The sequence below is a fragment of the Cardiocondyla obscurior genome, linkage group LG08, assembly GCF_019399895.1.
Source record: "Cardiocondyla obscurior isolate alpha-2009 linkage group LG08, Cobs3.1, whole genome shotgun sequence".
NCBI classification, from domain to species: domain Eukaryota; kingdom Metazoa; phylum Arthropoda; class Insecta; order Hymenoptera; family Formicidae; genus Cardiocondyla; species Cardiocondyla obscurior.
The window spans coordinates 5091657-5115283 of NC_091871.1; the positions used below are offsets into that span (position 1 = coordinate 5091657).

A 23627-nucleotide genomic window follows, 5' to 3' on the forward strand; every position below is an offset into this window, starting at 1 on the left:
AGTTCTTAACTACGTTTGTTATTAACGTGACAAGAAAGGGACATTTTACGTGTAAGTGCCGATGTCTTTATGAGACCGCTCATTTTAGCTGGCTTTTTATTAAAATGTACTTTGATTGATCATTCGTTTGCTTCTCACTTAATTTATACATATAACGTAGAGAATTATTTTAATCGCGAATGAGGAGCGATAAGTTTAAGAAACTGTCGACTTCGTACGAGATTATCAAATTGAAATTTAAACGTATATGCTCGTAAGAAATTCATCTGCGTGCAGTGAACTGTATATCTTTCACGATGACGTGAATTGATCTCAATCGCGAGTACATGTATTGCGGTCTCTGAGGAAATCTCTTCTTTGACGATGAAACGCGTTTTATGAAAACACGAAACGAACCAAATATGGGATATGTAGCGTACGGATTCAACTCTGCCGGAAGTTCCGTGGTCGTTTTCTGGATCTGAACGAAAACATCTTTATTGCTCGGATGTTACTTTGATCTATCTAGTTTGCGTCCCTCTCCTGCTCTCTTTTTAGATATATATCTGCTTATCTATCTCCTTTTCTTGGTAGGTTTTTAGGTTTTATCACGAGCCATTTTTATTTTATATTTCCTTTGTCCGCGAATCGAGATAAGGAATAGGTATTTATATACCTATATACCAATAGGTATTACGTCGATCTTTGATACTACTGATAGAACACGTGGTAGTTCTAGCTTGCTATTTTACAATTTGAAATGTAGATACATTGTGGCGTAGCTATCGATTTTGCTTTAGCTATTTATTATCATATATATTGATCTTACAAAGTAGCGGGTGGACAAAGATAAAACAGCACCGTGTGTTCTTTGATGATTAAGTGTATGATAAAAGCTTGATGAAGCTTACGTAAAAATAATAAAGGACCGTGCGGGACTTACGTTATCGCATCGATCATATCCAATCCCATTTCCACGCAACAATGAGCGTGATCGGGCCGTGGTTCCGGAAGTCCGGAAACGCAATAATAACAGTCTCCGAGGAGCTTTATCCTGAGGCAGTGGTGTTCAGCAGCTAGCCTGTCAAACCTGTGAAATATTTCCGAATAACATTGTTTTTATTTGATTTTTTTTTTCCTGTATATTTTATTGGCGATTTTTTAAATGAAATTTTTTTTGGCACTTTGTTTTTTGTACGGGTTAATATTTAACGAATTGTGCAAGAGAAAACACGGTGCCGCGGTAAAGTAATTAGGAACGACAGAGAAACGACGTGTCAACAAAAGTAAGGAGGGTAATCGGTTTATTTAGATTAGATATTCAGTAACGTCCACATGGTGCATATTATACGAAATTAATTCAGTGCGCCAGAAGGGCGATATTAATATTTCACGCGTGCATCAAATCCACATAACGCACACCGTGCATTATGTTAATCCAGTTTAGTATGATACGTAGGAAATAACAGTTCCCGATGGAGTTGCGTACACGCAACTCGAATGGTAATTAAATCAATTATTAACGCATTATCACTAAGTCTTTGAGAGGTAATAGAGTTCTCTACTTTAATATTAATATCGAAATATTGCCGTATTATTACGCACTATATAAAATGCGTAAAAGGATGCGTGTTTTTTTTTTTGTTACATTTTGCATTTTACATAAATAATGCTAATTAATTCGCTAATTGAATTTGTCTCTCTGTAACTTGAGAATACATGATTTTTTAATGACGTCAAATCGTGAAAATATTTCACACTTTTTACGAAATGTTGATGTTATTTATACATCAATTTTCCTAAATTCCCTGTTATCTTTTGCGACAATTTTTATCGAAACTGCATTGCTGCCCTTCTTTTTCGCGGGCGACGAAAGTGTTGCATTTGCAGAATACTGGAAAGTGATCTCGACTGTACTGATACGTGAAAGCGAACATCATCGCGAGGAATGAAAGTGGCCTTTATGACCTCTTAGTAAATCCCCCTTAGTAGTACGATAAGTATACCCTATTGACCCGAAAACTCACTAGGGACACAAAATCTATAGCTATCGGAAGACTTGAAGCACTGGTAGAACATAAAGAGCACGATCGAGGGAAGCTTAAAGAGTGAAAGGTGTTGAGAAATTCTCGACAATGCATTAAATTGGCAATATTCATCAATGATAAAAAGAGAATTTTAATATAGGTTTAAAAGTTGATCCAATATTCATAAAATATAATTTTACGAATAATTTTTCCGAATTTATTATTAACCGATTAACAAGAATAAAAAAAGAAAAAGTTGAGAATTTATTGACACAATATTCGTTTATTATATCAAAATATAATACCAAAATCATGGCTGACGGTTTGATATATACAATATATTTATTGCACCTTTTTTTTAAGATTTAAGATTAAAATAATTACTTCGTCTGATATTGTTTTTCTTACCGTGCAAAAAGTTCGTTGAGCAATCTGACGAGTTCTTCGGCAGTGCATTGATCGGAGAGCGAGGTAAATCCGCAGATATCGGCGAACAAGATGCTGAAATATTTTGGAATAATAATAAAGCCAGTTGTTTTAGTTAATGTAATTTTCAAATAAATTCTCGACACGGATAGTCCGTGAATAAGCACTTTCCGTGAAGAGTTACGTAATTACTTTGACTTTAACGAACCACGAGCGAACGTTACGTCACATGTCGGGAAAGGGGAAACTGGAAACGAAAAATTGTCACAAGTTCGCGGGAGCTCGGTGAAGTTAAATGAACATGACATTTGCTCTTTGCGAATGCGCCGATTAAGTTAGATTGACCTGAGCTTGGCAAGACATCTGATACGAGAGATTGGTTGTAACGTCTCAACTTACTTCAAACCAATCTGAAATTCTCTTTATGCAGCCACGTGTGCTTATCATATTGCTCACACGGCGCCGTGATAAATCGTCGAGTTTTGAACCATCTGGCGCGAGTATATTATGAGGTGATGATGCATATTATCCTATACTTAATATATACTGCACAATGGCCTCGTCACAGTCTAATTATTTGTAATAATCTCGTTAACGCTATGACGTAACGTTTATTATAAGTTATATCGAAACGAAATTGTTTTCTGCGATTCATAACGAATCGCGTTTGGCAAAGTGCAGCGTTAATTTTACGAGGGATTTGAATTCCGAGGTAGATGCATATTTGATAGAGCAAAATGTCGTTCATGCCGTAAAAATTATTAACTTCAGCTCGTCGCGAATTTCAGTTCGACCGACGAAGCGAGCGCGCGGAAGAGCATAATGTATAATATAGTTAGATAAATTCCTTTGAGTTTGGCAGCAGAGCGTAACTGGTCTCATTTGTAAAATGTCAAAGTGACATCTTCGAAGTGACGCCACGGTTCTTTTTAACGCGCCCGTCTTAAGTGGTTGCTATTTGTTCGCGGACCATCGGCACGACGTACCTGACGTTCTCATGTCTTTGAATATAAATTTTGTGAAACATTGTGTCCTTCGGCTTTCCGGCTATATCGGCTTTCATCTCCATGGCGACGTGCCTTGGTAGAACGCTCAGCAAAAGCCTCTCCTGAAAAACGTCAGTTAATAATATAATTAATACGAGGATATTTACTGCAAAGGTAAAACTGCTCGGTAAAATTTAAGACGCTGTTTAGCTGTTTTTTTTTCTTTTTTTTTCTTTTCTCTCGTATAATTGCTCCATCAATCACGTTACAGTTAATATTTCTCTCGCAATTTTGTTATAAATAACATAATTAAGAGTGATTAAACATTTTCTCAAATTTATCGGTATATTTAGATTTGTTATATATTTATATATAGTAGTAAACAGGTTAATAGCAAGCGTTATTAAATCAATTTATCGAAATATATCTTCCAATATCCTCCTGAGGGATCTGTAGAGGATCATAATGGATAGGCCGGCTTGGGGGACACGTAGGTTAATATAGAGGTTAATATAGATACAAGAGCTAAAGTACGTTATTCAATAACTATCGTGTGCTATTAATCCAGACTGCACGTGTGCGCTTGTTACGTATCTGTGTGTATATAAGTACGGACCTTGCATTCGTACTTTCAGAACTTCTTCAAGTTTAATCGCGGGATCTCGAAGTAATCTTAATTTAATTTGGCGTAATATAAACTCCGTTATATTTTTAGAATTGCGATTAAATAGAAAGAAAAAAAAAAATTATAAATTAAACGCGTCTGTCGCAGTTAAACAACACAATTTATACGGAACTGTTAAAATTTCGATTTTTGTATAGACTCTACATTGCCGGAATTTAAACGCGACAAATGTTCTTCGAGGAATTCTATCCAGTATTGAATAACGTGTCGGCGATATCTTTTAATGCGTTGCGCGTTTTTTTTTTCTTTTTCGCGAAATCTGGCGTTAAGTATCGCGGAAAGGCGACTCGTTGCACGAGCTTGCAAATGTTCCCACAATTGTCGATTGGGAAGCCTTCGCGGTATCGCAAGCTAAACCGGAGTCAGTCTTCCAATAGCCAGTAATCTTTGCTATTCCACGGGGATCGTGTACATTGGCCTGACACGGTCTCGGTTAACGCACACGGGCGAGAAACAAGCTGTCAGGTATATATTGTTCGAAACGTAGAACTCGTCAACACTGTGAGAACCTCTCAAGTGCAGGCGAAGTCGACGACGTTGTTCGACAAGCTGCGCGTTGATGATCGATACACGCGAACGGTTGTGTGCGCTTTTAGAATCTACATCGCGATGTACAAGCTCACGTGCAATATAGAGGCACATGTCGCAACTTGATTTCGATTCTATGGAGCGTCACAATTATTTTTAACTGGCCGCCGCACGTGGCCTGCTATCACGCACGTCTCACCGGGCGATATTTGAGCAGCTAAACGACCAGGAATCGAGATCTGTGTAGGGATTAAAATTAAATAGACGACAATTTTAATTATATCTTATTTCGTTCTAAGCGGAATCGATGAATTAATCCGGCAAAAGTTTTCCCTCAGAAATTAGTTAGGAATTTATTTTTAATTCCCAGAAATCAGGGAACTACTTTCAACTGCTTGACGTCCTTCTCTCAGAGCTGATTTCTCCGATATTAGTTTCTTCAATACCGGGGCTATTTTTAATTCGTATTCTTGCAGTGTTCGAAATTAACGGACGGGGCAAAAAACTAAAGAACTTGTAATTAAAATTAAGCGAGGCTGAAGGAAACATTCAGCATTTTTCGAAGTAAATATTAAATCTGTAGAAAAGCAAAGTGCATTGTTTCGTTCAGTTCCTCCGTGTTATCTTGCTTCTACTGGTTCTCCAACGCGCGCATATGATTCACCTTATCACCTTTAGCGATTGAAACGATCCTTGACTGTCAGAGGAAGGCGAGATATCAGTATTTTGATCCATGTTCATAGGTATTAAACGCGCGCCAATACATTTGATGTAGTTTAACGGCGGTGTGTCGCGTACATAGGATGACTACGGGCGATCGACGAGCAAGCGTGAATAATAGCCGATTGATATCGAAATTGTTCACGGATTTCTGATTAATAGCATAGAGCCCTTCTCGTCATGACGGCATTGTGATTATGGGCCAGGAGTGATTCGATAAGATGCTATCTTTAATCCGCCTTTAATAGACATCGCAACCAATCGGCGATTATTTCGGTTTTCGTTATTTTTGCACGCCGCTAGGAATAAACCGTAATCGGGGAATTCTGATCGCGATCCTTGTCGCGTAACGATATTTTAAGCTCTATGGACTTACGATAAAGATATTTAACGGGAGAGTGTGGCTGATATTGGATTTCGTAGTACTATATCCTGCGAATCAAGTAAAAATCTAAATATAAATAGGCGTTGAAATATAGACGGATATTTGTGTTTCCAGGTGAAATAAGACGCTTAGAAATACGTAAAAATAAGTCTTGGCGGAAGAAAGTGACAGCAAACGAAATAAGTAACGGTGGTAGTGAAATGACAAAGTTAGAGCTAGCTTGTTCATTACATTCGTTCATTTGTCTGAGAAATAAGAGGAACGTTGCTTCCGTTTCCAAGTACATTGCACTGTTTAAAAGAATTCGCTTTAACTAAGGGAAGGTACTTTAACAGGACCGACTAAAAATAAGCGAGGACCGTAAAAAATAGTTTACGAACAATCGGCGCACTCTATTTTATTGAGCCCTTCGTACCTCGGCGAACAATTCGTCCATTATTTTCTGACTGTCTGACAGCACGTTCGCGCGAAATAAATTCACCCCGCGGCTTTATTGTGCCGGTCGCTGTATTTCCATTGGATTCGCACGCTTTTTCCACGCAGATATCGTTTTTTTTTTTTTAAATAATTACGGTGCCAAAGTTTTGTAAATACCGGATATTTTAGAGCGCGCGCTGTGCGCGTTTACTTTTGTTTCTTTTAGTTATTAATTTTAGTAAACGGTGCGCGCGGTCTTTGCATTATTTCTCACGGGCATAATGCCCGACTCGTCGGTCATGCAGCTGTTGAAGTAGGTTAGCTTACGCACTGGTGACCTACTCCCCGCGTCACCCTTACTCCCATGCCTCCACTAGCGACCGAACAGCGGGCCGTATGCGTGTCTCGCGCGCGCGGTGCGAGGGCATCGCCCTGCACAGTCGGCCGATCGCGTTGCGATCTACGATAATTTCGGGACTCGCGCGCGCGGTGTCCGATCAGTTTCACGCAGAATTATCGCACGTACCGGACTTCCATACGCGTTAAAAACTAGTACTTTTATTTAATTGTTGCCGCTTAAAACCGACGCTGATTAGTTGCCTCTTACTTGGCTTGCTTCACGTCAAGCGAGAGTCAACGTCGGCAATCAAGTTGGCGATTTTAAAGTTTAATTAAATTTTAATATTTAATTTAGTATGTCCAGACAAAGACAGTACTTCCACCAGGTCGTCCTCGATCTCGAAAATCACGAAGAAAGTCTTTGTCTGGACACACTAAATTAAATATTACAATTAAATCGAACGAAAGTAATAGATAGGTAGCCGGGGGGAAAGGGGGTGATAAGCGAGCGCGAGCGTACGTGCCGCGCGCTAGGAAATTTCCCCCACTACTCCCACTCTCGCTTTGTCCTTCTCCAGCGGTCGCGCGAGCACACACGTACTACGCACGGCACAGCAAGCACATGTCTCCGTACCGAAAGTAATTCGCAGTTCCGTTTAACGAAAACCCTTCCGGCACGATAACTACAATTAAACTTTATATTTCTTTATGTTACAGATTGACGCAGTTGCATCCGCTGTCGTCAACGAGTGTCGTCACCGCCGATATTAAGATATATACGAACCGCAGTCGGTTCGTCGGTCGTCCCGGGAGTTCCGCTGAGTATTCGGGCGTAGTTTTTCGACATACGATTTTTTTTTAAACGCGAGTACCGAACATGGAACGCGCGAAGTGATTATAGAGTAATTTTCGCGGTTATAAAATCACGGTCGGGGTGTTCGCGGAAGGATGACTCGACACATCTGAGAGGAGGAGCAGGCCTCGGATAGGCATCCTGCATCAGCGGAGCAACTTTTAAGTAAGTATAAATTAAAAAAGAAGGTCTTTTTTTTATTAATATTATTAATTAACCGACGTGTTTATATTAATAATTTCTTTTTTATGTTACAGTCACCGGCAGAATTTTTCAACTCCGCTGGGGCTCAGATTGCAAATTGGTAAGTCGCATAATTTTTTTTTATAGTTTGGGATCTCTTTTTTTCGTAATTGGGATCGCTTAAAAAATAGCGCGCGCATAGTTTCTTCTAATATTCTAAAAATAACACATTCTTTTCATTACTAAAACAATTTTCAGACAATGTCATGTTAAATTCAATATTAAAAAAAAAAAGAAAAAAGCAAATCAATTCTAAAATTGACGTTTAGGCTTTTATTGCGAGAAATATGATTGCGAGGTTACTGATAAATTTACAAAAATAATATTCGGTGCGTGAAATGAGATAAACGAGAGAATTGGTCAGCATCGCGACGACAATAAATTTCCTTTTCAAAATTAAAATTTGTCATAGTATAATACGAACTTTGTGCAATGCATCGGCATACCTGTTGCTGATTTTCTCGCTGCGTGGTCAAACGCGCTTCGACACATTGTCGGGTTTCAAGGAACGCTTGTCTTTGCGCCAATTCTCGTGGGTGATGTGTCAAGGCGCCGGCTACATTTGTCCCACCGACTACCACGATTGAGCTCAGCAACTGAAATAAAAATAAAGTTTCACGACTATGGATTCGGTTAGCTAAAATTTCTTAAATTTAATTATCTTTTTTTTTTTAAATTCTTGAGATTAAATTTTTGTTCTATACAACTTCACGAAATTAGAATTTAATTCTAGTAACGTTAAATAAAAGGCGATATTACAGAAGCATCAGATTTATATGATTTTGATTGTCAATATTGAATAAGCAAACAGTTTTTTTTATATTGGCATTAAATATTTATACTAGAACGGATTGTAGTTGTTCGATTGTAATGATAGTATCATATGCGTATCCATAAGCGAGGTTGAGGGAAAACGAGTAGATTATGAGTGTCACAAGATGAGGATCGAGAACGAGGCTGCTAAGAGTTTTAATGCTGGATCAGTGGCTATAAGCCGGGGATCAGGTAGAAAGGAACGTAATAGGAAGAGAAAGTTTAATAGTGGATTAGCAAAGTGGAAGGACGGAGATTAAAGAAAAGAGTCGAAGAAGGAGCAGGATGAGTAAAGGATATCTTGCGAGCGTTGAGAGATGTGTAAAAAGAATTAGCGAAAATATTAAGGGATCAGACGACAAGATGCGGTCACTGACTAAGGGCTCGTTCAACGGTGTCGTAATTTATTACGATATTCAGTCGGGCATAATGGTGGAATTAAACTTTCAAATTATTCTTCTTTATCATATATATTCAATAAAAAAAAAATGTATAATTAGATTTGATGAATTAATATTTAGTTTGAGGGACTGAGCTAATCGACGAATTACGATTGCGTGACACTGTTTTTATTTTTACCAACTGTACAAATTCCATCTTTGCATATCAGAAATAATTTATCTGGGAACCTTCGGTTACGTCGGTCGACAAAAATGCATATGGACGCAATCCCGCAATTGACGAACGTCGTCGCTTATAAATGACTTTGTGAGCCATCGGCGTTACTTGCAATTCAGTCTACTCTATCGGTGGCGAATTCTCTCGTGGATGCACCGCACGTGCAGTGTGCACACACTCGGCAAGTCGTATCGTGTACTCGTGACGTTTACAGACTTTGCCAGACGCGCCGTGAATTGCTTAACAAATGAAACCGAGTAACCACGAGATAAATTCATTCTTACAAATCGATGTAGATGTAGAATTCAATTTACGAAAATTGCGCATTTCGCGCGAAAAGAACGAGAGCAACGGTTTCGCACGGCCGTGATTTTGTGCGTGTTTTGAAAGTGCGAGAGGATAAAGACAAAGCGGCTTTTATTAATCTGACAAACTTTTTGTTTAACCATATAAATTATAATCGTTACTATGCTTGTACTGAGAATTTAGGTATTTTGCAGGCTTATTTTTTATTTTAGTTTTTGCAAATTCTGCATTAAAGTATTACGGAAAAGAAGAGATTAAGAGAGAAATAAACTTGGATAGCAGTAAGAGATTGTATTTATAATAACAAATATTATTTTTTAAAATTATTCAATTATTCAGTTTTATTGTAACTACATTTCTTTTCTCTTTATTCCCTTCTTTATCCGGCAATTTATATTTAAAGCGTCGCGCAAAATTGATTTGTCATCGTTAAAGTACGCACAGGAAGTCGAAGTAGAAAACGGTGAACGAGCGTTTCACTCGCGATAAATAATTTTTGCGGGAGGGGGGGAGGTTCACCCACCGATTGACATCGCCCTTATTTTTAGACCCCGAGCCCTAACGCGTTCTCGTTACACGATCCAATAAGCACAATGTGAAATGGGAGAGGATTAGCGTCGACCCTCACTTTCTTTTTCACGCCGTGATGATGAGGCGAGTATTTAAGGGGGCGGTGGCTTTGCAGCGACGAAAATCGATGGTCATGTTTAGAAGGAATCGTAAGAAACCCCACGACGGCGCGAGAACTGGTTTCCGGTTGCCACTGTTAACGAAACTCGTTTATCAGTTAATATTGAAAAAAGTTCTTAACATTCTATTACTTAGACAAACCTGACGTCGTAACGTTTTATAAGCATATCCGCGAATAAATTTTTATCTAAATCTTAATTTTTTCTTTAATCGAAGTAATTGCACGGCGCGCGGCTTCTCTCATCAATGATTATGCGGTTACCGAAAAATCGTACTACGATATACCGAAACAGCGCCGCGACAAAATTCCTCGTACGTCCTTACGCGAAATAGGAAAGTGTCGGAGCAAAGGCTGCGTTCTGTCAAAGGGATTGCTCGTTGAGTTTGCGGAATTTCGAAGAGGTTGTTGCAGGTCGCACAATCGCGCGCTCCCTTACGCCGTGTATGGTCTCCCTGCCTAATGAAACTTAAGTTCTAATGGGTTATTATCGGGACACTTTGTACATTGGGTGGGTTGTACGGTACGCGGCTCTTTGATCTACCTTGACAAGAAGGTTATGCCAACTATCTGCGAAGGATCGGCCGATCTCTTGTCCTACGTAAATCTTTTCAAGGGATTATCGGCTCTTGGTTGGAATTGCTTCAGATGGCCACATAATCTTATTTGTAATCTTGGGTAGATTTATTCGCAACCACCTGTAGGATCGCCACCTCGGACCTCTCAAATCGCATCTTTTTAGGAGCCACATTTTTCGGCGGTATCCCGTTGAGCTTTGCGGCAATATTTTTCTACACGATTTCTTGGAGTTTTCTTATGTAAAAGAAAATATTAATAAATATAATATTTTAGGAGAGCGAACAAAATTTAAAATTAATGTAATGTAATGAAGAATGAAAATGCTTTTACGTGAACGACCCGGGAGACGTTTTTTTATATTTTTATGGGGATATATAAGGATTAAATTTTTTTATACATTTAATTTTCTGTAATTCAAAATATTGCGGTATAAATTTTAAATGATATTTTTACTGGCACAATTCGTATTCGAATGTAATGTCATCATGTAAAACTGTAATTTAGGGAAAGAGAGGAGAGAGGAAGGAAGGGGGAATTACTAACTTTCGGTCGAAATAGGCGATGCTTTGCCCGTCAATTAGAATCCCGTCAAGTCGAGTATGTACGGAAGTGCGGTCCGGAATTTAATTATTTAGAGAGTTACATCGGCCTCTCGGGAGACCTCGCGGTTCTCCTGCGTTATATCGGATCGTTGAGAATTTATGGGGAGAATTCTACAAGACTCCCCTGAATATTGCACGTCGAAACAGCATGCACGGCCGACTTCGCGTATATGGCTAACAAAAGTACAAGGTCGCAATAGTGCAATGAAACGTCGTCTCGGTTGATTTGCTCGCTGTAATGGGGATCGAGTTTCGTAGAATTTAAAAAGCACACCGAGCTAAAGAAATTCTTTTCACGGTTCATAATCAGCTGGTTACTCTGCAAACTGCATCAAGAATGCTTTCAAAGCTCGTATAATAGTCCTTGTAAGGGAATCGCATATTATTCGATGAAATCGAGTATAGAAAAGGTACATGCGATATTGTCGATTGCGAATAAATATAATGGTCCATTTGTTGATGCATCTCGCGTATAAGAATAGCTTGAATTACGTTCGCACAAAATTCACAACGAAATTACTGGGCTCCTTTTTTTCTCTGATTGCGACGGATTGTATTTAATTACGAGCTGGATGGAATTCGTAAGTGAATCAGGCGAAGAAAGAAACAATATTTTTCCGGTCGAATATATGAAACTTCCTTTACAGTTTCCATAGAGCACTCTCGCTCAATCATATTTCCCGTTTCTGCCCGAGCGACGAAAACCTCTTGACTTCAAACGCCAATTGAATTTTCTGATTTGCGCTCGCCGCACGATAGGTCTTGATCTCTTTCTCTGCTTCTCGGACTTCACCATCGTTATGAATTTACAGCTTTTCATTTATTTGTTACTTTTGATATTTACAACAAGAATTTTTTTATTAATATATAACAGGTGTATTGTAAAAATCAACGATTTTTAAACGTAAATGTACAGTTCTATGTTTATAAAATAAATTAAGGTAAAAATAATTGTAACAGTTATAAATAAAAAGAAAAAAAAATTGTATAGAAAGAATTGTCGGAGAGAAAAAGAGAAAAAGTGCCTGAGAAAAATCTCTATTAAATTTCTTTAATGCAAAAAAATCGTTCGATCTGACTTTCTAATTGATAGTTGAAAGATATTTGAATATATTCAACAAGAAACTTCTCTTGAGAATTTTTTCGCTATCGGCCGAAAAGTCAAACGCGAACTCACGAGAGATAAATAAAAAAACGCACAAACTGATGCGACCTGTCACTTCGTATTCAGATTTCTACTACTCAAACCTGAGCGTACCTCTTGACGGCGTATATTCGCACCTTTACTACTGAATTCGCTCTTATTATGCTCCGATTCTATTTTCATGGCATTCTATTTCTTTCTGGAGAGAAATATATATTTTTCTTTTTAAATTATAAAACGCAATTTAAAAAAAAAATTAATATTATAATATTTTTATTTAATTTGTAAAACTCAGCAATTATAATTTTTTTCTATACAAAGAAAAAAACATTAATTTCAATTTTTATGCAGTGCATTAATTTAACGAAAACGTGTACTTTTACATGCACATTTGATTTAAATATTTAGACTGTATTGACTTATTTTTGTTGCAAAACGATAGAACGCGCAGAGCGGAAATTTTTATTTACTCACAACAGTACGTTTAAATTTTTTACAATCATCTATTTCTAGCGCATGTAATCGGGAGTTTTTTTTTGTAAGGCCTGCGTTAAAAAAATTTGCAAAATTAAATAACATGACATACATGACAATTAATTACAACAGCGGTGCATTTGTCATCTCATAACAAATGTATAACTTCAAAATCAATCTCTTTTATATCACCATTATTAAAATTAAAATTAAAATTAAAATTAATGTTTAAATTAAAAATTTATTAGAATTTTTTTTTATAACATTGTTACTTTCGTATAATATGCAAACTTTATATAGAGCTTAAATTTTTTATTACTTTCATTGAATGTTTGTCTCGTAACGGAACACGTTTCCGACGCAGACATTTTTACGGCGAGTGATCCATCAGAGTTATCGATGAATCTGATGCAGGCAGACATGTTGCCGTCTTCATGCCAGCGTAGTCGATATATGTCGATAAAACGTAGCTTTCGAGACGAAAAATCGCGTCTCTTTCACGTCACCGTATATTGACGCTTTTCGCAATGCATTTGCAACTTCAATGTATCATTCATCGCATCGCGCATGCCGGAAATAAAAGAATTTATGGAATTTTGATACAACCAGATCACATATTTTAAAATGAGAAGATTATTAGGTGGTTCTCTGTTGTCGGGTTTTTCTATCGCATTTGCTAATTTTTTTTATCTATTTAATAACCAAAAAAAAATTATGTGGAATTAAGATTAATACAACTAACGTTTTAGTTAAGCAAAAATCTCCGTTTGTACAAGTTACATTTTGCATACTTGCCGTTGTGACGTCATGTTCGCACGCGGATAAAAATAAATGAGGGTTTTCGGACAGTGAAGCTTGGCACAAATGTTCCGTGGTCGTCGCTGAAAGTATACATATAGTTGGCGTAAAGAGCTCTCTTTTTTTTCTTTTTTTTTTTCAAAAAACTTAAGCTTCCAGGTGAAAAATGATAAGTCGCGCGCAATTAAGTTCCACCTATTTTTCGCTGTATTTCGCCTGAGAACAATAATCGACCTCGCTGAGTTTTCTGTCCGCGTCATTAAAGCATCGTCATTGTTATCACCGTCGGAATTGGCATTGCCATCCTCGCAACCACGTAAACAGGGGGTCGACTTGAGACACGAGAGCCAAAGAGTGTTTCCGAGCGTGAGGGAGATATCGATTCGCTTTTTTTCTTTCCCGTCTTCGCGTTCTTGCAGAACCAAGCGCCTATACAATTTCCGTTTCCGGCCTCGCGAGATCGGCCCTGCGATGTCGATCGATTCGACTTCCATGCACGTGATCGCCGCGAAAGTATACTCGAGCACGGCTCACGTTTCGCTCCTGAAATGAATATACGTGCTCGTCGTTGCTCATAATGTGGTTCGTTAGGATTATCCCTCGGCAAAGAGTAAACAACTGTTTCACTATCAAGATATTACATGAGAAAATCTACTAGCACGTGATGCAACCGGGGTTCTTGTAAGTTTTTTTTTTTTTTTTTTTATTAAAATTTAACATACATCGCCAATTGATTAATCGCAAATATATCATTTACTAAAATTTATATTTTATTATTTTATTTCCGTTCAGTCTCGAATATAATATATAACAAAATTAAGCAATCGTAAAATCAAAATTGTTCCTTCTTTTATACGCTGAATTATTTTAACCAATAAAGGCAATTTCGTGCTTTGACGTTGTTAGAAAATAATTTCACGCCGTAAATCTTTCTCAAAAAGACCGCCTTAACCTCGATGCCGACTGACCGTTTTGTCTCGCCCGGTTTCTATCTTTTGCTATTGTTTCCTTGAAATTAGCGGCCAGATTTTACGAGGGAACTTGATAGCGGACTATAGGGCGGGCTTCTCGTTACAGTATTGTGTAATTAAAGGAGTACCTGCATTGGACAGAATCTTGGACGTTACAAATCACCTCTTATCGAAACTTGATCTTTGTTCGGTCTAGGTAGCCTCTAACGTTTCTTTATTTCTAATTGGTAATCTTACTCTTAATAAACTCCAAATTGCATCCTTATCAATTCCATCGTGCTCTTGTCTACCTTATTAATCGTGACAGTTTTACTTTGTCACTCGACACAAACGTAACTACGACGGAGAGCCAACTAAAATGTTATAGTACCTTGCCGCCACAATAAACTTGGCGCAAATCGAATCAAGTAAACTACGAGCGAACCTTACTAAAGCCTCTTATCTGACGCATCATCTCATTAAAAGTTGCTAATCAACCGCCTCTTTTGCAAGAAGATAAACTTTGCCGTTCACAAGAAATCGCTGGCGGGTACGCGAACCTTCGACCGGGATTTGATTTTTATTAGCGCACGCCAATTTAACGGCGGGTAAAAATGGCGCGCTGATTGTGACCTGACCGAATATAATGTCACAGCGAACTCGGCGATGAACCGCGATTAATTTCTAAGCAGATGAAGCCGCGCGACGGGATTCTCTTTGTTACGTTCGTAACTTTCGCTACAACACTCGTACCAATTAACGCAACGTGGAATACATTTCTGCGCTATTAGTAGAACGCCGAGACACTTCATCCACGTGTCGAGCACGAAGTTTGCAAATGCTCCTCCGGAGACGTTAAATAATGCGCTTCTTTCGTAATTGCCCTTGCGGAACGACGATACACGTATTTCCGCGATTCTATAGTGCACCTCCGCTGAAATTCGTGCAGACTGGTAAGTCGCATGATTTGTTCTAGCACAATTCAAAATGATATAAAAATATGTATTTTGATTAAAAGATGTTTTAGTTACAATCACTTCCACAAAATTATTGACATTCGCAAGTATCTACGAATTTATTCGCATACGTATAATTTAGAATAAAACAGAAACGTGTATTTATTTTTACCGACGTTGCGAGTTAGCTACAATCGGTTGTTTATAATAAAATACGTAATAAAATAATTATCCTGATTTTGTTGGTGGAAAGAGAGAACATCAACGCGTGCATTAAAAGCGTATAAATAAAAAAGCATTTTGTAGAGTAGAGAGTCAATTTCGCCTCCGGCAATTTATTTTTCATTAACCGGAACTCATGTTTTATAATAAAACTTCCTGTTTATTTTAACTTTCGTAGGTCTCTCTCTCTCTCTTTTTCTCTCTCTTTCTCTCTCTCTCTTTCTTTTTCTCTCTCTCTCTCCTTCTCTCTTCTTCGATTTCATGGAAAATATAAATCAAGGATCGTATCGACATCGTGAAAGTTCTGCGACATATCACTGAGATTTACGTCGAAGTTCCGTGTAACTCGTATTCTAATTAAATGTGCACGGACCACGAACGTAGTCATTATAAAAGTCCACGTTTGTGCACGTTCTTTTAACGGAAAAGCAGAGGTAGCGGGCACTAAAAATATTTGTGTAAAAACGCAAACTCGCAAAATACTGTTCGAGGTTTGAGAGTTACCCTTTGATATGCGTTTTGCGGACGCAAAGAAACGGCTACGTGCACAAGAAAACGTAGCATGAAACTGAGAACATTATTCTCAAATAATACAAATAAGTAAAATAATAAATGCGTCAATTTAATAAGTGTGTAAATTTTTGCTTGAGTCAAAATATATAACAATCGAGACGAGAATACATTCCCTCTCGCTTTGCAAGAAAAAATGATTAACATCGCGTTTGCTGTAATAATTCACTCTTTGTCTTTCTTGTGGTTTCGGGACTGAACAAAGAGTTATACGATTAAAAAATGTAGATGAAAACTCGACCAGTGTTTGTGAGTCGCCTTTCGCTCTTTTGCGAGAAATTAACATGCATTTGTTTTCATTCAACACTTGGAATTTTTTTATTAAAATTTTATTATTATTTTATTTTGTTTTACTTTTTTTTGCAAGTATCTCGCAGGATTATTAATCGACATTTTATTTGCCACGTCGAAAGATATTTCTGTGCTGTGGACGCATATTATGCTCTTTCAAGTTTGAAATAGTAAACGCAAGCCAACGCGTAAACGATCGAGTGAATGTTCTCGTAAAAAGACAACTTTTTCGCGAAGTTTTTTTTTCCCCGGTCCTTTGTACATTCGCTTTCATTCGAGCGTTCGTGTTTGCGCATCCACGTTCGCTCATAGCACGTGTTTCCAGTAATACATTATTTCATCTGCATTATTCCGCGTACGCGTGAACAAATACGTTGTCCCGGAGATGTGTTATTTCGCGCGCAAGTATGCACGTGGCGTAATTGCCGTCTAATTTACATAATCAGTTTTCATAGTAAACTTAATTTATCTCTTTGTAACGGAAAATTTATTACTCTCGAAATATTTGCGCATTCTCATTCCTTTTAGAATGACGAGTCGCTGGAAAAGACAGAATGCACGTTAAGTGACCATTAGTATCTGCAAAGTTCCACGAAAAAATGTGGCTATATATTTTTTTTATTTATTAAAACGTGAAAAAAATAAATTACTAAATCCTATCTGTAAAAAATATATCTTGGTGTGACGTCTGAATTAGCTGTTAATCGATTCTATTATACCGTTTACTAAATTATATATTTTTTTTTTGTTACAGATCGACGCAGCTGCATCCACTGCTGTCAACGGAAGTGTCGTTACCGCCGATATAATTAATTATACGAACCGCGGCCGGTTCGTCGGTCGTTCCCGGAGTTCGTTAAGTATTCGGTCGGAATTTTTTGACATTTTTCTAAACGCGAGTGCCGAACAGAAACGCGCGAAGTGATCAATAATTTTCGCGGTTATAAAATCACGGTCGGGGTGTTCGCGAGTGACTTGTGCGCGGAAGGATGACTCGACACGTCCCATCTGAGAGGAGGAGCAGGCCTCGGATAGGCATCCTGCATCGGCGGAGCAACTTTTAAGTAAGTATAAATTAAAAAAAAAGGTCTTTTTTTTATTAATCTCATTAATTAACCGATATGTTTATATTAATAATTTCTTTTTTATGTTACAGTCACCGGCAGAATCTTTCAACTCCGCTGGGGCTCAGATTACAGATTGGTAAGTCGCATGACTTTTTTTTCGTAGTTATAATCGGGTCTCTTGAACCGATAATACATCGTCGATTCTATAATAGATTACTCAATTATAATGACGCGCGCGAAAAAGCAGGACCTTTCGAAAAATAGCGCACGCGAAGCGTGCACATAGTTCTGATATAATAAAAGCTTTATTGAATTTTATATAGGATGATAGAATAAATGAATAATACCCGGGAATGTGATTGATTAAGCGTTACAATACAGCGTTCTCAAGAAGGCTCGAGAAAATGCTCTAATACCAATTTTCCACGAGCGATGGCAGAATTGATTTCGCGTAACTTTTTTTTTTTTATTCTCCCGGACGATTCTACGAGAGTCGACGGTAATCTCGCGGGATGAAAACGCGTCGGGCCAAGATTCTCGCCGGAACTTTCGCTCCTTTCTATTAACCGCCTCTCTGCCCGTCCCTTTCATTTCACTGGAAGAGAGCGTCTTTGCGTGTTACCTGGCGAAATCACTGACGCAGCCACGACAGTGTCGACAAAGCTTTTGCTACTTTTCTCATCCTAAATACACATACACGCGCGCGTGCACATCTCGTCGATGTGATAACATCACGCTGCACTTTGTGCCGCTCGTACAAGACGTATAACCGTTTGCGTGTAACCCAATCTTGTCGTAAAATAAAGCTCTCTTGCATATTATCGTGAAAAATGGTTTGAAAGAAACGTCCTTAAAAAAAAAAAAAAAGAAAAGAGAACAAAATTTTTTAAAAGTTGTCCCAAACTAGCGTTCGTGCGTTTGACACGTAACAGACACTGCGCGTTGGCAAATCCATTCGAAATACCTAGTTAATTTTCTTCTCTGCGTATGTAGGCCCCTCGGAAATGCGCATCTTGACGATACACCGAAACCAAAATAGGTACGTTTGCGTAAATGTTATTATGATTGCACGCTGCCGAGATAAATTAAAGTCCCGGAAAACGTAAATAGAACGAACCGCATAAACGCCGGTCCCGAGAAATTCAGTAATAATCCTAAAGATCACGCCTGGCGTACACGCTCCTTATAATGCAATTTTATTCTATCGAATTAATTAATTGTCCCGAAGATTAAATTTAATGCTCGCGAAATAATTCTCTCGAACGAAATTGATTGCGTTCTCAGGTACAACGTGGGTTTATTTAGATTTCTTGATGGAGAACGAGATCTTTTTATTAGACAGCTTCCATTTGCCTTTGATAAAGTGCATTTTAGAATGCCGAAGGGAATATCTAGTTCGCTATCGCCGCGTTACCGTCGTTTCCATCTCGTCGTTATCATCCCGTCGTTATCTCAACCGCTGGTAGGCGCCTCTTCAAGCCGCCGAGTCGGACTTTCCATTATTCCATTTCATTTAACTCGGTACAATGTCTCGACTGGCACGGCTCGCCGTTCTCGGACCCGCCGGTTCGCTATCTATCACCGGCTGTTTATCTTTATTCGAAAATGACATCGGAGAAGTAGCTATTTACGTCACGGCGCGGTTAGTTTACACCGCAGGCTATATTCGGGCCGAATTATTTTAGTAACAAAATCGATAGTTACCGCGGCTATTAAGATACACACGGGTCGACCCTTCGGAATGATCCTCAGTCTCCGTGTTTACGAGAGAGGGACGTGAGGCTGTCCGCGGCGACAAGGTCGCGTTACACTTTTCGAGTGGAAAAGATTGTCGGCCGGGCAAGCCGAGATAAGGGTCGACAACGGATTGCCTCTCCGTTTCATCGCGAACTATCTTCGTTATCCTTCGCGCTTGATAGTCTTTGAATCGCTCGCTTATTGGTCTCTAATTGTAAGTAGACAAGGCGTGAAAAACGATGCCGTTAGTCGCCTGCAGGTATCGACGGATTCATGTAATTTCTTAATCTCGGTAATAAAATGAGGGAGAAGATGGTAGAGGGAGAAACTTTAATACGTGGATTTTTCAAATTAAATCGATCAACGTTGCAAGCCTCAGCTAACTGCGTTTGTTCTGAAATGACGTGATCCACGAATATTTGTTTTAGTATTTTTTATGACGTGACTGTGCAAGTGCCTACATAATCGCTCGCGATGATTTGATGTATCTAGGTCGTTCTCGTGACTTTGTAGATCCGATATCGAAGATCGAGTGTGATTGATCGAGTACGTCATCGCCGTTCGCGGAGAGATTCGGTTCCGCGGCAATCACGCGAAAACATTCTGATTCGGCGCGCACGAAAAGGTAAAAATTTCCACTTCGCACGCCAAAGAGTTTTATCCAGTATAATATTTCGTCGTAATCTTTTCATCTTAATTAAAACGACGTAACGCTGGTTAATTTGAAGTCCGTTAATGCAACAACGGTGGGAATCGAGCGAATCGCATAAAATGAGATGTTGTAGAAAACTCGCGTTTAATTTGCGAAACGGAAAAATACGGGGCTTAAATCAAGAGATCGTTCGTTAAACGATTTATCGTACCGAGTGCATTGTTTTTTATTTAGGGATTATTTGCTTTTTTCTTCCTTTCTTTTATTTTCCGTGCCAGGGCTTTGTAATTTTTATTTCACGACGATCTTTTTATCGTTTTTTTTCCTCCGGCATAGCGCCACGCTATTCCGATTTGAACTAGCCGTTCAATTTGTTTTCGTCGGCGCGGAACGTCGACGCGAATTCTTCGTATCGAATTTTTTTTTTTTTTGCGATGTACTCTCCAGCTCCGATTAAAATTGTAGCCTTGTTCGCGCTCCACGTTAATATCCGTTTTTTCACGGAAAATCACCGCACATTTCGCGCAATTACCGAAACTGTCGGAAATTAAACACAGGATTGCGTTGATCGCGGGAGGGAAAAAGAACGAACGGACGAAAGTTCAGCCAATTTGAATACATTTGCACACGTGCACATGGCCGAGCAATTAATTAAATTATAATCAGCAACCTAACATAATTAATTTTGTCTAGATATCTGGTCCTCGGTATTTTCTTATTTCATTACATTTGCTCGATATTTAATTTTCTTTCGCGAAACATTTTAAAACTTGTTACGCAAATATTTATAAATACAACACGTACGCTTCACGGGAGATACACCGGCATCGTTTTGATGAAAATTTTATTTGAGTGTAACCCCTTCAGCGAAACTTTTCCGCTTTCGGTATTTAATATTAAATAGATTAGTTTTGGATAGACTATTGGAATAAATCTTCCTGCCAAGGTAAAGAATCTTCAACGCCAAAGTATTCATAAGTAACTTTTGGCATACGCGCGTCTTATCAAAAGATGCAGTACCGTCTCCGCGGCACGTATATTATATAATATATATATATTATTCTGTCCATCAAACACAATATTTTAACATGCACGTCGGGCATGAATAGACGAGCAGTCTCGCAGGCACAATTACGAAAAATGATCCTAATTTTCTCGAGTTTTTCCTCGATAAACAGAATAAACTAAATGAAATAAATAAAAATTATTATCTGTTACTTTACTAATTAAGAACAGAATATCTCGTTAATAAAAATCATAATAAGCTATCTTACAAATGTTCTCTCTAATTATGCAAATTGAATCTTTATGTGCTATTGTATTAATAAACGTTTGAATAATTTTATTGTATCGTAAAAAAAGAAGTCCGAAATATTTAATAAACAATTAATGAATCCTGTTTGTAAGACGTGCCGCTTCCTTCTTTTATATTTTAAGATTTTCCATAATTCTGCAAAATCGCCAAGGCAACTTGCAGCTGCCGCGGGGAAAAGCTCCATCGTTGATTCGCTCCCCGTCTTTTGCTCTTTTTTTTCTCTCTATCTCTCTCTCGCTTTGCTTGCCTTCAAATATTCATGCCGACAAGACAAAATAGCAGAGTTTGTCGTTATCTATGTACCAAGTTCTACTTCCGCTGTCTTCCCCGCCGGTCTCGCTCTCCTCCGCGCCTCCGCAAATAAACGGCAGCTGCGCAATATCGCGAATTGTCGCAATTCTCTTTTCACATTTCCGGTCGATTAGGCGGGTGCAACGTTTCTCTCGCACGCCGGCTTACGAGAGAACCGATTTCTCGCGCCACAAAGAAACACTTTCAACGTGATCCCTGGTGCCGAACGGTCCCGGCGAACAGACGCGGGACGAAACCGCGCGAAATGTCGCTGCTTTCATCGTGATTACGTGAAAAGAAGTGGCGCGTTTGCGAGATCGAAATTTTTTACACGCTCCCTCGTCGGTTTCCTACAAGCGATCAATTTTATTTACTCCGCTTTCGCAATCTCGCCGTCTACAAACGTGCGTCGGTAAGCGTTATTAATGCCCTTCGCGAAAATGGAAATACCGTTACACCACCGCATCGCGGTTGGAAATTCGCTGATAACGGGTGCTCACGCTTCTTCGCGGTTCCGTGATTATTCCTCGACGACAATACAGCCCGTATAAATAATGTATAGCGCACCCACGCCACCCCTTGCTCACCCCCATCGCTACAAGTCCCTTATTTTCGGAATATTCTCCGTGTTTGCCGATTTCACCGCGATCAGCGCAACTTAATAAAATGTTCGTAAATCATGGAAGAAAGTTTGTCATCGATGTAATTCACCGCGTGCACTCATCAATATGAAAATCTCATATAACGCCGTTGAATAAAAAAATATTCCTCGGCTTGCAAAACCTTCACCACGGGAGTGAGAAAATAAAGCCGTTATTTACGAGAATCCACCTGTCTGCGCCCACCAGGGGACATTCCAGGTAGATTTTCTGTTCTCGAAAAAGGACACGACGTCGAATTCGTGTTATACCTAACGACGCATGTGATGTAACGTCAAGGGAAAATCCCCCTTTTTTTTTCGCGATTTGATGGATAACAAGAACAAATACGTGGAAAGAAATGTTCGTGTATAGGGCGGCTAACAGCATTTTTATTTAATAAAGTATTCATAATTTACACTGTTGAATGAGATCTATTTTTTTTTCTTTTTTTTTCTTTTTTTAAAGGTTCCTCTTTATTTTTCATCCACGTAGCGTAAATTCTTATTTCAATTTTTCTCTCGCGTTATTTATTAAAAAAAGAAGAAAAAAAGTATTGCTGTTACAACGAACGCATCAAAATTCAATATGCGCTGGATTGCACGAATAAACACGTTTTCAAGTGGCACTTCTCCCATTCGTAACGATAAATACATAGAAAAAATAAGGGAGGGGAAAAAAAACTAATACGTATTCGACGAGGCGTTCGTACTTCGGTTTGTTGTTCAAGCTGCTCGTGAAAATTGTTTTGCAAATTGTTAAAGTATCCGACGGAAATTTCGCGAGCGCGCGCCTGCCCGGATTAGCGAAATGACTATCGATTGGATAAATCCGTGGATTCGTACAGAAAATTGCGATATACAAATAGGATAATTATCGACGCGAGTGCATCGGGTAATGGGTTTTAGCTCATATCGATGTGTAAATTGCTATTTCGGATCTAACATATATTCCCAAGTAAAAACGTATAAAGTATAAATATGGAATTTTTTCTCGCAGGGAAGTTTTAGTAGGAACTTAGTAAAGGAACATAAGTAAGTTCCTTAACGAGAGAATCCTTTTGTATTGTATTCATATCCGATGTGACTAAAGAAATAGTTACCGATAGTTTGTGACCCAATTAAATCCAATAGGGAAATATTCACAGGACGGTAAATTGTATTTCAAAAAGTAGAGATAAAAATTAAGAAACTTTGTGTTGTTCCCGAGTTAATTAAGCCCTAATTATCGTGAGGAAACATCGCGAGGCGAACGAGATTGTCCGCGTACCTGTGTTTAAAGTTTGTCAAGTACTATGTAATCCTCTCTGTCTTCATAAAAGAGGGAAA

At 38.6% G+C, this 23627-nt stretch overlaps 1 protein-coding gene across 4 annotated transcripts in view; it reads right to left on the reverse strand.

Annotated features, from left to right (window-relative positions):
• Positions 1-23627, reverse strand: part of LOC139105155 (adenylate cyclase type 6) — a 79021-nt gene that overhangs the window by 11282 nt on the left and 44112 nt on the right. For all 4 annotated transcript variants that reach the window (XR_011546136.1, XM_070661096.1, XM_070661098.1 and 1 more), the window contains 4 exons: positions 8035-8184; positions 3419-3540; positions 2415-2507; positions 923-1069 (listed from right to left, as the gene is read on the reverse strand). Coding sequence is in view for 3 of the 4 variants with exons in the window: in XM_070661096.1 (XP_070517197.1) it covers positions 923-1069; positions 2415-2507; positions 3419-3540; positions 8035-8184 (512 nt within the window). In the remaining variant the exon portion in view is untranslated. The remainder of the gene's footprint in view (positions 1-922; positions 1070-2414; positions 2508-3418; positions 3541-8034; positions 8185-23627) is intronic.